Genomic DNA, 17,660 nt, shown 5'->3' with positions numbered 1-17,660 from the left:
GAAACTTGGTAAATACCACCTTAGCCAAACAATCAAAGTTAACACTGCCAGAAAAAGAACTAATGGACTTCACCTATCCCCGATATGATGCACTAAGAAGAACTCACGTCACTTTTGTGACGTCCCTGCCAAAAGTGAACAACCTGAACTTAATCATAAGGAAAGCTCAGCCAAGCCCAAGCCCACCGAGAGAGACATTCTACAAAATAACTGGCCAGCACTCTTCAAAAATATCAATATCATGAAATACAAAGACTCAAAAACTTCCAGATTAAAGAGGACTAAAGAGACATGAAAAATAAATGTAATGCATCATCTCAGATTTTATTTTGCTACTAAGGATATTATTGGGACAACTGACAAAATCTTAAGATCTGTAGATTACATAATTGTATTATTTCAATGTTATTTTCTTGATTTTAATAAGTATATACTAAGTCTTCATATTTAATAATCAATAATTGGCATTTTAAATATCAATATTTTACATCTCATATTATTATAATACCAATATGCTATTGTGTTTACATAAGAGAGTTCTTGTTTTTAGGAAAATGCCATGGCTTTAGAAAATACACACTAAATATTTTAGGCAGATTGAGAGAGAGTACAAATGAAATATAGACAACTGGTAACATTTAGGAAATGTGAGTAAAAGGTACTTGGGAATTCTTCGAACTATTCCTGCAACTTTTCTAGATTTATGTCAATTTTTAAAATTTAACATAAGAAAGGTAGGTACTTTTTTTCCTATGCCAGGAAAACAGGGCATTTTGTCAGCCTCTTCCATTGAAAATTGTTATGAGTTGAATTATGTTCTCTAAAATTAATATGTTGAAGTCCTAACCCTCAGTACTTCAGAGAGAGGCTCTATTTGGAAATAAGGTCATTGCAGATGTCACTAGTTAGAATGAGGTCATACAGGAGTAAGGTGGGTCCTAAATCCACTATGACTGATGTCCTTACAAAAAGAGGAAATTTGACAGATATGCACACAGGGAGAACGCCACGTCAGCACTGGAGCTATGTTATCACAGGCCAAGGAACTGCAAAAATTGCAGACATACCACCAGAATTTGGGGGCAAGGCCTGGATCAGAGTCTCCCTCAGAGCCCTCAGGAAAAACCAACTCTGCTGATGCCTTGATCTTGGACTTCCGGCCTCCAGAACTGGGAGACAACAAATTTCTGTTGTTCAAGACAAGCAGCTTGTGGTACTTGGTTACGGCAGCCTTAAGAAACTAAAAGACAGACGATACATTTTCCATCTCTGTTAAAAAGTGATTGGAAATTTCCCCACCTGCCAGTGCAAAATGATGCTCCAAAGTAACCCCAAAGTCAGTTTGTGATTTCCATCCACAATGTCAGTTCCCCCTATATTCACTAATTCCACCTATTAAGACAAAACAAAAAACAGAAACAAAAACACTTTTAAGACAATTTCTTCACAGAACTCCAGGTTTTTATTTTAGCACATTTGGACAGCAGTATAAGTGAGAGATAAGAGAAATTTCATTTTAGAGAATCAGGTAAGCTTAAATCTCAAAAATGTATTATTTATACCACAGATCAATATAGCCATCAGAAAAAGCACATGACTGTTTCTTCACACACAGAAAAAGTTCAATATTTCTCATAAGAAAAAATGTTTGCAAGAATCAGTGGATGCCAATGCATCAAGCAGTCGGTGAGTTTCACAATAAATCATGCTGATGGCAGCACAGACCCCCAAAACTCACATTACACGCTTACATTGTTCTGATGTAAAACCTGCAGCACTCTGTTGACGTTATTTAAGGCATGTACCCTTGTGGAACCACGTTCCTTTGGCTGGAAAATAAAACACAAAAGCAAGTAAAACTGATTGTCCCTCCATATGCCTGACTAACACTAACATTGAGACACACATAGAGGTGAAGCTCAGCGTACAGGGCCCCTCAGAGGCAGGAGCTCTGGCTGAGGTCTCAGGTTACCACCCTGGAAGCTGGTGTTTACAGTATGAAAATCCCTTAACTAACAACATCTTAAGATACCAGTTCCCTAACTTGCATGCACATTGAAATCTAGGCAGCTTCATAAAAACACCAATCCCTCTGTCCAACCCCACCCCCAAAGAGCGTGGATTCATGGGTCTAGGGTGTGGTCTGGACTTGGGATTTTTAAAAGATTGCCTGTAGTTCTAATGTGCAGACAAGTTTGGAAACCAGCGCTCTATGAACAAAGCTTCCTTTCTCTCAATTGGTCTGGCTGCAGAAGGATTTTAGAGAAATTGTGTCCTCTTTATTCTGCACAGATGTGAACAGAGCAAGGAGGATTAAGAGGCACCATCTCAGGCTCCAGGTAGCATTGCAAGAGTCCTCGGAAGGCAGGGAATTCCCATCTGGGGAAAGATAACCTATGTAGCTTCTTTCTACTTCACTGGCCAGAACCTTATCTGAGAGAGGGATCAGCCTGTCTAACAGTTGTCTACCCACCACCTGGAGAGCAAAGGGAGAGAATGACATCCCACACTTCTGCCAGAAAGAAATTCATCTTCAGGAGTGCATCTCTCTGTACTGTGATAGTAATTCTACCTCTAGAGTTAACATTTGTACCCATAAATGCATCCTCTTCATTGGCAGTTTTATCTGCATGAGTTCGGAGTACCCTACACATAAAATAATAGAGTTGTAATTAAAAAATAAATCAACAAAATATAATCCTGAAAATCTGAATCAAAAATAGATGTCATAGTTTTTAACAACTTTTTTTTTTTTTTTTTTGAGACAGAGTCTCGCTCTGTTGCCCAGGCTGGAGTGCAGTGGCGCAATCTCGGCTCACTGCAACCTCCGCCTCCTGGGTTCAAGCAATTCTCCTGGCCTCAGTCTCCTGAGTACCTGGGATTACAGGCACATGCCGCCACGCCCAGCTAATTTTTTGTATTTTAGTAGAGATGGGGTTTCACCATGTTGCCCAGGCTGGTCTTGAACTGCTGAGCTCAGGCAATCCGCCCACCTCGGCTTCCCAAAGTGCTAGGATTACAGGCGTGAGCTACCGCGCCCAGCCTTAACAACTATTTTTAAAAATAGTTAACTCTTAAATGTGTTTGTCTCCAGACTCTACTGTTCAAAACATTGTGTCCTCTCTATAAATTCAATCTTTTTTGTAATTCTCTCATCCTGGGCTGTCTCAGAGCAATAAACATTTAAGGTAATTTTATCTTCAATAAAAACAGAGCCCTCAGAAGAGCCAAAATGTTGTTGTATCAAAGCACTCATTAAAATGCTTTGTTAAAAATGTTCTGAATTTCAGCCTTTACATTTGAATGTAAAGTAAAATGGATACTTTCACTTTAATGGGTACCCACAGTGAGTCATCAAGTATCAGTAATGACCGGAGACTCCATTGTTTACAAAGATGACTTGCTCACCAGTGATGTTCCTGTGAGGCCTTCTAGAAGATCCAATAGCTTCCTTCCATCTTTGAGGTCTGTGAACATATCATTGATGGGTGGTTTCCCACTCTGTAAAAGAAAAACACAAATAAAATATGGGGTATGCCAACAGCAGAAACTCCATATATACCTGGCAAATAAATGAGTGGCTTCATTTTTTGCTCAATTAAAATGTTGTGGATGATCTGCAGACTATCCAAATTTGTCTTTTGGGGGGTTTTATTTATTTATTTTGTTTTTATTTTATTTTATTTTTTTTTTAGACAGAGTCTCACTCTGTCGCCCAGGCTGGAGTGCAGTGGCGTTATCTCAGCTCACTGCAACCTCCGCCTCCAGGGTTCACACCATTCTCCTGCCTCAGCCTCCCAGAGTAGCTGGGACTACAGGCGCCCGCCACCACGCCCAGCTAATTTTTTATATTTTTAGTAGAGATGGGGTTTCACCGTGTTAGCCAGGATGGCCTCGATCTCCTGACCTCATGATCTGCCCACTTCGGCCTCCCAAAGTCCTGGGATTACAGGCGTGAGCCACTGCACCTGGCCCAAATTTGTCTTTTATAGAAAGAACAAGTACAAATACAGAAATTTTCAAATCCCACGAAGAATATTTTAAGCTGAAATAAATTGCATTTTTCCTTACAAAGAAAGCAAATCAAGCTGTTGTTAACATAGATAGGCCTTTGGGCATCGTGGTTCATGCCTGTAATTCCAGCACTTGGGAGGCCGAGGCAAGCTCAGGAGTTTGCGACCAGCCTGGCCAATATGGTGAAACCTCATCTCTAGTAAAAATACAAAAATTAGCTGGGCATGGTGGTAGGCACCTGCAATCCCAACTACTCGGGAGGCTGAGGCAGGAGAATTGCTTGAACCCAGGAGGTGAAGGTTGCAGTGAGCCAAGATCGCGCCACTGCACTCCAGCCTGGGCAACACAGCAAGACTCCATCTCAAAAAAAAAAAAAAAATACAAAGTCTGCACATAATTTCACACAAATATATAGTAAAGTGGAAGAAAGAACAATAAACGACAAAATAATAGGCCTTGAGTATGGTATATGTTCCTGAGAAAGCAATGATAATGAGACGCATTAAAAATGTAAATGAGCCTACAACATCCGGGTGCAGAGGCCAACTAAAAGTATGAGGACTGTCACTTCGTCACTGCATCTCACATCACAGTGTGACAACGTCTTCCAGCCTTTCCATTATGGGAGCATGTGATTTGGTCATCAATTTCAGGACTGAGGTGTTCAGTCTGTATTTCTGGTTATTAATTTCTTAACACTTAAGGCACTTTGGGCTTAACAATTAAATACTTTTTGTGCTTAAAACTAGTACCAGTCCAAGATTTTAACTTACAAAGCTTATAGAATTTCTAAACTCTTGTTCCTGATAAATAGCATCAACTCCCACAGATAATCCTGCTCTAGTGTCTGATGCCAGAAAATCCCACTCCATTCACTGTAAGTTTGGTAGATCCTTGCCTGTCTGTGATACAATGAATTATTATGCAATGGGGTGATCACCGCACAGAAAATCAGGAAGCCTCGGCTTTAAGTCCAGTTTGACCTTTAACTACCTGGTGAACCAGGCTCAGCTACCTAACCTTTTAAATCAAAAGTCACTGTAAAGATCAAATAATAGAATATTATAAGAAAATGCCCTGAGAACTATAGAATACAATGTGATATTTAATAAATGTTGTATTATCTTGTATCAAATTACTGCCTTGTATAATAAAATCTCCACAGAGATTAACAGTCCTACTTCCTGTCAATAATAGATATTTTTTAACCAATACTTCTTTTATCTTCTTCATTTCTCACTTTAAAAAATATATACATATCATTCATATGAAGCAAAACTTTACTCTGAGTTTGAAATGGAGGGGGAAGAAGGAGCCATTCTGAAGTTTCGTAAAATTTGGCATTACTCCTTCCTTCCTTCCCTTGTGATTCCTTATCTGTTTTTATTGTGTGTGTGTGTGTGTCTGTGTGTGCACACGCGCGTGCAACTGAAGAGACCTGAATTACAAAGATGAATAAAGATTCCATATGTCTGCACACTCAGCAGCTTACCATTCAGTGGAAGAGATACTCTTTTTTAGAAAATAATAATTACGGTGCAATGTGTAAGGTCTGGAATAGAAAAGTGTGCTAGTGCTATAGGAGCACAGAGGAGAGAGACCCCAAGATCACTGCAAGCCAGGGAGTGGGCAAGGGCTTCAGACAGGAGTTGACCCTTGAATTAGACTTTATTGAGTTTTTTACAAGGCATAATTTAATTATCTTTTTAAAAATTCAGATTCAGGGAGTTCATATGCAGGTTTGTTACATGGGTATGTTGTGGGACACTAAGATTTGGCTCTCGAATGATCCCATTGCCCAAGTAGTGAATACAGTACCCAGTAGGTAGTTTTTCAACCCTTGTTCCCCTCTCTCTATCTGTTTTTAAATAAGTATTAGGTATAGCCAACTCATAATTTTTAGCATGTGCCTTTTTCATTGTTCATATACTTCAGATGAGGGAAAGTGCAGTAAAGTTTTCACCACAGAATCAGTAAAGAATACACTGTTACTTATTCATATCTGAAACAAAGCTGCTTTTCTGTTCCCAGCTGCCTTTTTCACAGGCAGCGATAGATTCAGGGACAAACAGATTTTCCCCATCAATCAAAATAACACAGAGATGTGCAAGATGCAGGGGCCACTTTCCAGAGGCAGAACTTCAGGAAGCCTGGTAAGGGGTAATTTCCCCTTGAGGGGAAAGTCCCCTGAGGACTTGCTACCCACTGTCAGTAAAAGCAATGGGCAGAAGTGGCCTTCGTCACCTGCCTACCTCTAATCCCCCTCCCCCACCCAACCAGAAGTACAGTTTTGCAAAATAGCCAACAAATAACCAAATTCACTTTCAGGTCTTAGGCATAGCAAAAATATATAGGTAAAGTGCATGGGAGAAACAAATGGGGTTATACAGGCATAGAAAGGATCTTAGAAAATACTGATGATGGCAAGGGCAGCTAATATAACACCTGGGCAGCCTGTAACCCTTCTCAAATCCACTCTCCACTTTCCAAAAAATAATATAATATAAAACAACTGGCTGGGCATGGTGGCTCATGTCTGTAATCCCAGCACTTTGGGAGGCCGAGGCGAGAGGATCACTTGAGCAGGAATTCGAGACCAGCCTGGCGAACATGGCAAAACCCCATCTCTACTAAAAATACAAAAATGTCTGGGTGTGGTGGCGCACACCTGTAATCCCAGGTAATCTACTTGGGAGACTGAGGCAGGAAAATTGCTTGAACCCAGGAATCGGAGACTGCATGCCACTGCACTACAACCTAGGCAACACAGAAGGACTCTGTCTCAAAAAAACAAGCAAACAACAACAACAACAACAAAAAACTGCATTATATAAAAGAAATATAGGCCAGGCACAATGGCTCACACCTGTAATCCCAGCACTTTGGGAGGCCGAAGCGGACAGACCACAAGGTCAGGAGATCGAGACCATCCTGGCTAACATGGTGAAACCCCATCTCTACTAAAAATACAAAAAAAAAAAAAAAAAAAAAAAAATTAGCCAGGAGTGGTGGCGGGTTCCTGTAGTCCCAGCTACTCAGGAGGCTGAGGGAGGAGAATGGCGTGAACCTGGGAGGCAGAGCTTGCAGTGAGCCAAGATCACACCACTGCACTCCAGCCTGGGTGACAGAGTGAGACTCCATCTCGAAAAAAAAAAAAAAGAAATATAAATATTTATTCATATTATAAATAATTATGGATGTCCATCAATGACCTCATCTGTAAACAAGAGGCCTCTTATTGGCCATAGAACTTTGGGCAAGTTACTTGGCCTTTCTGCGTCTATTTGTTCACCTGTTAAAAACTAAGATGACAGATGTTCATTAAATGGTTGATGTGACTATATCACAAGCATAACTTTAGTGTTTTCTATCGGCAGAAAAGTGTAATAAAATATCAACAATATCTGAAAGGACTGAGACAACAACTAAGCATTTCTTCATCTCAGGCAGGAAGGCAAAAGCAGGCCCTGAACATGAGAACATGGTAGTGTCAATTCACAGAGAAAGATCTCACAAGTCTCAGGTTTCATTAATATGTCATATGATGAGCTGCAGAAACACATCTCATTCAAAAACAATTAACTACCTTTTGTTGTAAAGTGAAAGCAGCCATAGACAGTACATAAACAAATAAACCAATTGGAATGACTATCTTCCAATAAAACTTTGTTTGTAGACACTAAAATTTGAATTTCACATAATTCCCACATGTCACAAAATATTACTCTTCTTTTGATTTTTTTGCAACCACCTAAAGCTGTAAAAACCATCTTAGCTCATAGGCCATATGCAAATAGGCAGTAGAAATATGAAATGTTCTTAGACATAATTATAGCAAGCATTTACTATGTATCAGATATGTTCTAAGAGACTTATAAAGATTTAGTTGTATTATTTAGATGTATTATTTATTCCCTTATAATAGTATTTCGAGAAAAACAGCATCATCATCTTCATTCTACAGGTGAAGAAACTGATGTGGAGGTGACTTAACAAATGAGAGGCAGAACCAGGATCTGATACCACAAAATCTGGCTCTAAATCTATGTTTTCAACATCTGTGCTATACTGCTACTAAAATTATGAAGGCACAGGACTAGGACAGATAGGGAAGAAAATATTTCATTACTAGACTGGGATACGTAGGGAAAAAAATAGTTAATCACTGGAGTGGGTGGGATATATTTAGTGGCCTCCCAAAGAGAGCAACAAGATATATACTATATTTTGATGAATTCAAAATGCAGACTATTTTTTCCTAGTACACCACTTTAAAGCGTGTCTAGTGCTTTGGTATCACAAGCTGTAAACTTGGGATCCACTCTGCAAAACAGCTTGGAAATGTCAGAAGTCATCTATGAATAAAAATAAAAACTGATTCACCCTGACAGTTAACCTCTTATTTCGATTTTGAAGTCTTTGCAAAGACTCATTTGCAGAGACTTCTCTGACAAAGAGAATACAGTTGAATAATGCATTTGGACAAATATTTAGTGAATACCTCCTTTGTGCTTGGCCCTGCAGAAATGCCAAGTTCAGGTCATTCTCCTTATTCTCAAGAGAGTTTCCATAGTTTTCCAATAAATACAAAATGGTATAAATGAACAGTCTTGAACTTGAAGGGTATATAAGCCTTGGGTCACATTTAACTTTAAAAAAATTAAACAACCACATGACACGACTCTAGATGACAGATACTACAGCCCTAGTGTGGCCAGCTTTGGCTGTCCCCAAGTCTCATCTCCCTCTACCATCACCATTTTGACAAGTGAGACCAGCATTCATACTTGCAGCTGGGACCCTACTGCTGCTGGATTTTAAAATGTTAGAGCACAAAGGCAAACGGTCATCACAATGCATGGGGAGAAGCCAGGGGGGTCTAGCGGGGAGCAAGGGCTGCAAACAACTGCAGTGATGACACATTTGAGGGAAGCAAACCTGATGGGCCCCAGGCACATCTGGAGAATCAGCTGGCTCTGCAGGCTCAAGTGGCAGCTCCTGCTCAGTTCTAGCTAAGTGTGGCCATATGGGAATTCAGGTTCACTGTGGGCAGAACTTGTCATTTTCAAAAAGAAGGTGGAAATCTGAATTTATATGTATAATCTCCTGATAACTGTAATTTCCTAAAACACTGTGCTAAACAAATAGATCTTGTCTACAGGCACACCAGGTCATAGGGTGACCGATGAGCAATTTCTGCATAGAGCATGACCACATATAGGTGAAATATAGGATTAATCAAAGAGGAATGCCTTAAGGAACTGGTCAACTCTGGAGAAAGGCCACACACAAATATGCGCGCACACACACACACACACACACACACACACACACACACGGACTACAGAATATGATTAATTGCAAATACATCATATATCAAGAAATCATGACTCTTGCTCAGGCCAAAAACAAAGGAGTCATTCCTGATTCATTTCCTTTCACTTCTTCTCCACCTCTAACCCACCCACAAGCCCTGTCCTTCCACTTCCAAAAACACATCCCAAACATGACCACTTCTTACCATGGTCACTGTGTCAACTCTAGCCCAAACCGCCATTATCTATTGCCTGAACTCCAGCTCCAGCCAACTGATCTCTTTGCTTCTAAGTAAGAGCCAGAATAATTCCAATTTTAATGTGCAGACCACATTGTGTCATTTCCCTGATTTACCCTAATGGGTGTCCATTACAGGCAAATCCAATCCAAACTCCAAATAAAAATCTTGTGAGATCTGGTCCCACCCTCTCTCTGATCTGATACTGTATTATTCTTACCCTACTTCAATACTCCCAAAGCACAATTATTAATATTTCTATCACAGATCATGTTTTTCAGCAACAGTGGTAGTAATAGAAAAAAATCTATAAAAATTTGAATAAGAAAGTAAGATTTAGAAAGTGCAGTTTGGATTTCTTAAAAGAGTGAAATTCTAATTCTTTGTATCAATAACAAATCAGAAGCAGAATTGGGCCTTGGATTTTCCAGTAGAGAGATAGATCAGTGCCTACTTTCTGTCATACAGTATGCGAAAACCAAGGCTGGTGAAAGCAGCTCTTGACTTCACGGCACTCAGACTCCAAATACAGTCATGAGTCACTTAAGGACAGGGATACATTCAGAGAAATGCATCCTTAGGTGATTTCATCATTGTGCAAACATCATAGAGTATATTTACACAAACCGAGATGGAATAGCCTACAACATACTGAGGCTAGATGGTATAGCATATCACTCCTAGGCTACAAACCTATAGAGCATGCTACTGTACTGAATAATGCAGGCAACTGTAACACATAGTAAGTATTTATGTATCTAAACACAGAAAAGGTACAGCCAAAATATGATATAAAAGATTTTAGGCTGGATACAATGGCTCATGCCTGTAATCCCAGCACTTTGGGAGGCCGAGGCGGGTGGATCACCTGAGGTTGGGAGTTGGAGACCAGCCTGGCCAACATGGTGAAACCCAGTCTCTCCTAAAACATAAAAATTAGCTGGTTGTGGTGGTGCACACCTGTAATCCCAGCTATGCAGGAGGCTGAGGCAGGAGAATTGCTTGAACCTGGGAGGTGGAGGTTGCAGTGAACCAAGACTGCGCCACTGCACTCCAGCCTGGGCAACAGAGAGAGACTCCGTCTCAAAAGAAAAAAAAAAAAAGATATAGTACACCTGTATAGAACACTTAACATGAATGGCACTTACAGGACTAGAAATTGCTCTGGGTGAGTGGTAAATGAATGTGAAGGCCTAGGACATTATGTATACTACTGTTGACCTTATAAACACTGTACACTTAGGCTACACTAAATTTATTTTTAAAATATTTTCCTTTCTTCGATAATAAACCTTAGATTACCATAACTTTTTTACTTTATAAACTTTTCAATTTCTTTAACTTTTTGACTTTTTTATAATAACACAGCTTAAAACACAAATACATCACACATCTGTGCAAGAATATTCTGTTTCATTTTGTCCTTATTTTATAAGCCTTTTTCAATTTTTAAAACTGTATTGTTTTAGTTTTTAAACTTTTTTGTCAAAAACTAAGACACAAACATACACAGTAGCCTAGGCCTACACAGGGTCAGGATCAACAATATCACTGTCTTCCACCTCCAGATCTTGTCCCACTGGAAGGTCTTCAGGGGCAATAACACACATGGAGCTGTCATCTCCTATGACACCGATGCCTTCCTCTGGGACACCTCCTGAAGGAACTGCCTGAGGCTGTTTTATAGTTAACTTTTTTTTTAATGAGTAGAAGGAGTACCCTCTAAAATAATGGACCAGACACAGTGGCTCACACCTGCAATCCCAGCACTTTGGGAGGCCAAGGCGGGCAGATCATGAGGTCAGGAGTTTGAGACCAGCCTGCCAATATGGTGAAATCCTGTCTCTGCTAAAAATACAAAAATTAGCCAGTCACGGTGGCACGTGCCTGTAATCCCAGCTACTCAGGAAGCTGAGGCAGAACAATCGCTTGAACAGGGGAGGTAGAGGTTGCAGTGAGCCATAATTGTACCACCACTGCAGCCTGGGCAACAGAGCAAGACTCTATCTGAAAATAAATTAATTAAATAATGATAAAATTATAATAAATACATAAACCAGTAACATAGTTGTTGGTTATCACTACCAAGTATTATGTACTGTACATAATTGTATGTGCTAGACATTTCTGCAACTGGCAGCACAGTAGGTTTGTTTACGACAGCATCACCACAAATACCTGATGATACGGTTTGGCTGTGTCCCCACCCAAACCTCGAATTGTAGCTCCTATAATTCCTACATGTCGTGGGAGGGACCCAGTGGGAGATAAGTGAATCATGGGAGCAGGTCTTTCCTGTGCTGTTCTCACGATAGTGAGCAAGTCTCATGAGATCTGATGGTTAGTTCCCTGAACATGCTCTCTCTCTTGCCTGCTGCCATGCAACACGTGACTTTGCTCCTCCTTTGCTTCTCACCATGGCCTCCCCAGCCATGTGGAACTGTGGGTCAATTAAACCTCTTTCCTTTATAAATTACCAGTCTCAAGTATGTCTTTAGTAGCAGCATAAGAACAGACTAATTCACTCGAGTAAATGGCATTGTGCTATGCCCTTATAACAGTTACAGCATCACTAAGCTATGGGAATTTTTCAGCTTCATTATCATCTTCTGGGACCACCATCATATATGTGGTCCATCAATGACTAAAACATCCTTATGCGACACGTGACTGTAGATTTAAACAAAAAACAGTACTAACATAATATGGCAAACACGTTAAGGTGAATTTGCAAATCTAGCTTGGTGCTGCCAAAATTGTACAAAGAAACAGATATAGCAGGGAGACAGAATCTGTCCTATGACTTACCTAAACCCATTAGAAGCAATCAAGTTACAACTGCATATAATAAAAACAGTTGGAAGATCACAGATTTTAAATGCTTTCAAAAGTAACGCGTCTGATGAGTGTCATCTTACAAACGAATAACAAATTTGAGCCCTTTGACACTGATTATTCTATTATTTATTTACACCCTATTTTCAAAACAGGATTTGAGACACTCTATTTAATTCAATTACTAGTCTCATTGTTTACTGTGTGTCTATGTGTGTGTGTGTGTGTATAGTGTGTATATATATATATATACACACAAACATATATAGTGTATATACCATAATATATTCACACTCTCCTCAGATTAATCTGAGATTAATCTGATGCCCCTGATAGTTCAAAATGATGCCCAAGCATCTGATAACATTGTAAATTTTATGGTCTCTCTCTCTCCCTCCTCATCTGTTTTTTGCAAGAAGTTGGTTAATTTAAAAATTCAAAAAGAAATAATTTAATGCAACATTTCTAAATCTTTTCAAATTAGAATCTTTAACTCATGAACCCCAATCTCAACACTGACACAAATGTAGCATCTTTTACATTCTTGTAATTCTTCAATTTCTTAATAATCAATAATGCATCAGTAAGCACTATGTACATCATCTTAGTTAATGATAATATATTTATATGATAATACATTTTTAAACCATTATACAACAAAATGCCACACTTTTTCTCTTGATGGTGGAATTGAAAGTAGTTTGAACAATTTTCTTTGGATTTACTGATTTATCTAATTTTTACAAAGTTTATGTATTATTGCATAAAACAAATAATAGATGTTTTAAAAAGAATGCTGTCTCCAGTCAAGATTAAGCAAAACAATAAAATTAGGTTCATCTCAATTATAAAATGTGTAGCTTAATCAATGAAATGAAGACTGTATGATATTTAGTATTTACTTTTATGATTCAACTCTGTGGTAAAAGAACAAACACAGCATTGCTTTCCACAGAGAAGACTGAAAGCAAAATGAGGGCACTGCAATAATGCCTAATGAGTTCCTTCCACACCTCGACGACAGAAAACCAGCAAAATGTGCTCCAGTCACTTAAACAATTAGTGAGTGCAGATCTCTCAGCCGTCCTCTTTAAGAATTCTGGGTGGTCAGCACAAGTTGCTAAGAATTGAAAAAGATTCCATTTAGAAGCCTGCTTGAAAGGAGGGAGGGAGAGAAGAAGAGGAAGAGAGAGAGACAAGAGAAACAGATGGTGCCGGTCATCACAGAGTATGCCACATTAACTACAGAGCAATGATTTACAGTGTTCACTGTAAATGTGCAGAGAACACTCTGAATCAGTAAATGTGCACCTACCTTCAGAACTATAAAATACTGTAAAACACATGCCAAACCAAGTAATATCTTTCAGGGAATCACAAGTCATACAGATATGTAACAGAATGTTTACCTCAATTTTGGTAAGTTACCGGTATAGTGATGATAAAATCTGGGATGATAAGAAACCACTGTGGGGCTCAGATACCTGGCAGCCAGAGGCAGGGGCCACTAGCGTACTCCACGGACAATCAGCTTAGGTCTGGAGGTTGAATAAGCTCTGACTCCAAATTAGCAAGTAAAAAAAAAAATGGGCTAAGGACATGAATGGACAATTCTCAAAAGAAGATATATAAATGGGCAACAAGAATATGAAAAAATGCTCAACATCACTAATGATCAGGGAAATGCAAATCAAAACCACAATGCGATACCACTTCACTCCTGCATGAATAGCTATAATCAAAAAATCAAAAACCAATAGATGTTGGCGAGGATGCAGTGAAAAGGGAACGCTGCTGGAAATGTAAACTAGTACAACCACTATGGAATACAGCGTGGAGATTCCTTAAAGAACTAAAAGTAGAACTACCATTTGATCCAGCAATCCCATTACTGGGTATCAACCCAGAGGAAAAGAAGTCATTATACAAAAAAGATGCTTGCACATGCATATTTATAGCAGCACAATTCACAATTGCAAAAACATGGAACCAGCCCAAATGCCCATCAGAGGTAGGCATTTGGAAAAGGAGCCATTATACCAAAAAGATGCTTGCACACGCATGTTTATAGCAGCACAATTTGCAATTGCAAAAATATGGAACCAGCCCAAATGCCCATCGATCAATGAGTGAATAAAGAAATTGTGGTGTGTATATATATATACACACACACACATATACACACCACAGAATACTATTCAGCCATCAAAAAGGAATGAAATAATGGTATCTGCAGCAACCTGGATGAAACTGGAGGCCATTATTCTAAGTGAAGTAACTCAGGAATGGGCAACCAAACATCATATGTTCTGACTCATAAGTGGGAGCTAAGCTGTGAGGATCCAAAGGTATAAGAATGACACAATGGACTTTGGGGACCTGGTGGGGGGGGGTGCGGGTGGGAGTGGGGGTGAGGGATAAAATTTTACAAATTGGGTACAGTGTATACTGCTTGGGTGATGGGTGCATCAAAATCTCACCAAATCACTGCTAAAGAACTTACTCATGTAACCAAACACGACCTGTTCCCCCCCAGAACCTATGGAAATAAAACAAATAACATAAATACCTAAATAAAAAGCTCTGACTCCTTATGCATACCAGGCAAGGTCTGTTGGCAAACTCAGGAAACAATATAGCTTATTCCATGTATACACAACTGGCAATACAGTAGAAATGTTTGAAGAAGGCAGTCCTTCAAAAGATAGGCTTCCATGAGACTAGGGTGAGGCACTGGTAACAGCACTGATTATGATAGCGTAAAGGTAAATAAAATCAAAGTCCCTTTGTTCAATATATATAAAGGAGAGGCAGGTACACTGCTCCTTCCCTTCCCTTAGGGTGTCTCCTTAAAACAAAATAGACCCAATTTTTTTGGTCAGGAAATAGATAAATCCAGTCTCCAGTTTTTCAAGCTAAGTTAAACACAGGAGTTGTTGAGAAGGTGGACAAGAGACCATCACAACAAGGCACATCTAGTTGTCTCTCACAGAGACAACTGTTCATTGTTCTTTCTCCCACTTTACTGAATATTTGTGTGAAATTCTGTCCAGACTTTGACGTCTTTAGCCAACTGCCTGCATGCACTTAACCATACATGCACACTTAATTGTAAATTGTGTTTTCTCTGTATTCTATGTTGGTACCCAGAGATACCAGTGTTGGCAGGGTTTTTTATTTCTCCAACATATAGTAACAAAAATAAATGTCAGCTTCCCCCTAAGTGTGACTCCACTCATGGCTGGTGGATGGTTACCTGTGGCAATTGCAGCTAAAAGCTTCCCAGGCCAGATACAGCTGGAAATGGGTCCAGTGTCTCCTTGCTCTGTGTAATAGATAGAGATTCTCTCCCCTCAACCACCACCTCTCAGCAATCCCCTCTTGATACCTTACTTCCCACCCTGGCATAAGCCCACACTTCCCTGCACCACCAGAGCCCATCTCTGAAGCTAGAGATGGTGGAGCCACAAGAGGCTGAATGGAAAAGCACAAGGAAGGTGGTCCTGCTCACTCCTTCCTAAGTGAAGGGTGAAAAGTCATTTCCTCCCAGTTGATCAATTTCTAAACTGATCATCAATTACAAAGACTACCAAATTTGCTTCACAATTATGAATACCAATAGGCTGAATCAAAACCCTTTATTAGGTACTCATCAAAGCATAGCATATTAAATAATACTTGACAGTTTTAATTTTAATCACTTGTTTTTAGTTTCAACCAAGGTGAAATTCATTTTACAAACAATTTTGAGACAAAAATCAAATTTTAAAAATTCAAATTGAATGAAAACAAAACAAAGAGCAACAAGAACAAAGCTTGCATAAGTATAGCCAAAGTATATCTGGAAGCTGGTGTTTAAGAATATGGAGTGCATTTTATTGTTTTCTTTTTAGAGGTATTAGTGAATAGACACAAATTCACATTTCTTTTTAAGGAACCACTTGAATGTGTATGGCTCCTGAAACAATCAGTTGAGTTGTCATATGCATACTCATAAAATAAACCAACGGCAGACCCAGTGTGTAACTCTTCAAGCTCAAGCCTCTACTATAGATGGGATTTATCTTCACACAGGAAGCCTGTCAGCCTCTTTACAGTACTAAAGAGAAGACTGAACATCTAGAGGTGGAAAAGGGTTTGGGCTCCTTCGATTGCACCTCCTGTACAAATCTCCCTCCACATCTTTTCCCACCCTTATTTTAGTGATTATTAACTTCCAACATGAAAAAAGTAGAAAAACAATATCTAAAAGCAATGTCTCACTGTCTCCTAAAGGAAAATATCTTAATAGCTCTCCATATTGGAATTCATAAAAAATGCTTCATGGCTTTCCTCTCTTACGTTCTGTCAATTTGAATTTCAAGTTTGGAATTGTAACTTACATGAAAACTTGGCTCATCTGTGTCTTAGAAAAGAGAAAAGCAGGGATTTGCACAAACTCAAGTTCAGCATTTTTAAGTTTGCATATTTTCTACCTAACCTTTATTTGTGAAGCCTCTTTAGAGAACCATCTCACCAAACAGATAAAAGAACTTCTGCAATTTGTATGTTTTCAGCTCTGCCAGATGAGCAGCTCTGAAAGTCAGCCAAAGAAAATGCAGGCTCAAAGTCAGAGCAAATTTCCCAAAGCAAAGCAATGAGGCCTTTGCTGCCTCCCTTGGGAGACCGGCCGGCTAACAAGCCAGAGGCTCTGAAATTTAGAAGGGGCAAAACAGTCAAGTCGTACACACCATAGAATGGAAGAATGCGGGCTTGCTTAATGAGCCAATGCTTTTTTCTCTTTTCTGTTTATGTATGGCATGGATCCACAAAGCAGGACTATCACAAATTCGAGGTACCTGATAGGGTTTTTATTTTGCATTCCTAAGTAATTATCATCTCCTATACACTTCTCAGCAATGCCTCAATATTTCTTCATGATATAAGGAAGGTAAATAATGATCAATTGTGTCTTATGGCTATAGAAATGTAGACCAGGTGACCTGAAAAACTTGACTAATAATTTGCCTGAGGTTATAAATAAATGAGCAGGATATCCAGAAATAAGTGTTTAATTTCCTAATTTTTAGCTTTTTTTAGATAATCACTTTTTCTGAGCTCTTCATAACTTTTAAAAATCCAAGAGCCATAATTTACTCTACACTATGACTTCTCAGGATCATTGAATTCCAAAGCACTGTATACTCTATGATATGTTCACAAGGATTTGCAGCAAAAAGAATACATATTTTGAGTGAGCACCGTCTTGGTTACTGTA

General features: G+C 39.2%; 1 protein-coding gene across 8 annotated transcripts in view; it reads right to left on the bottom strand.

Moving 5' to 3' along the window:
• Nucleotides 1-17,660, bottom strand: part of UTRN (utrophin) — a 573,989-nt gene that overhangs the window by 433,207 nt on the left and 123,122 nt on the right. For all 8 annotated transcript variants that reach the window (XM_063724628.1, NM_001372253.1, XM_024247835.3 and 5 more), the window contains 3 exon segments: nt 3,409-3,501; nt 1,752-1,829; nt 1,300-1,392 (listed from right to left, as the gene is read on the bottom strand). In XM_063724628.1, the coding sequence (XP_063580698.1) occupies nt 1,300-1,392; nt 1,752-1,829; nt 3,409-3,501 (264 nt within the window).

The sequence above is a fragment of the Pongo abelii genome, chromosome 5 (assembly GCF_028885655.2).
Source record: "Pongo abelii isolate AG06213 chromosome 5, NHGRI_mPonAbe1-v2.0_pri, whole genome shotgun sequence".
NCBI lineage: Eukaryota > Metazoa > Chordata > Mammalia > Primates > Hominidae > Pongo > Pongo abelii.
The sequence above is the reverse complement of the archived record's forward strand: the minus strand, read 5'-3'. Positions and strand labels throughout refer to the sequence as shown.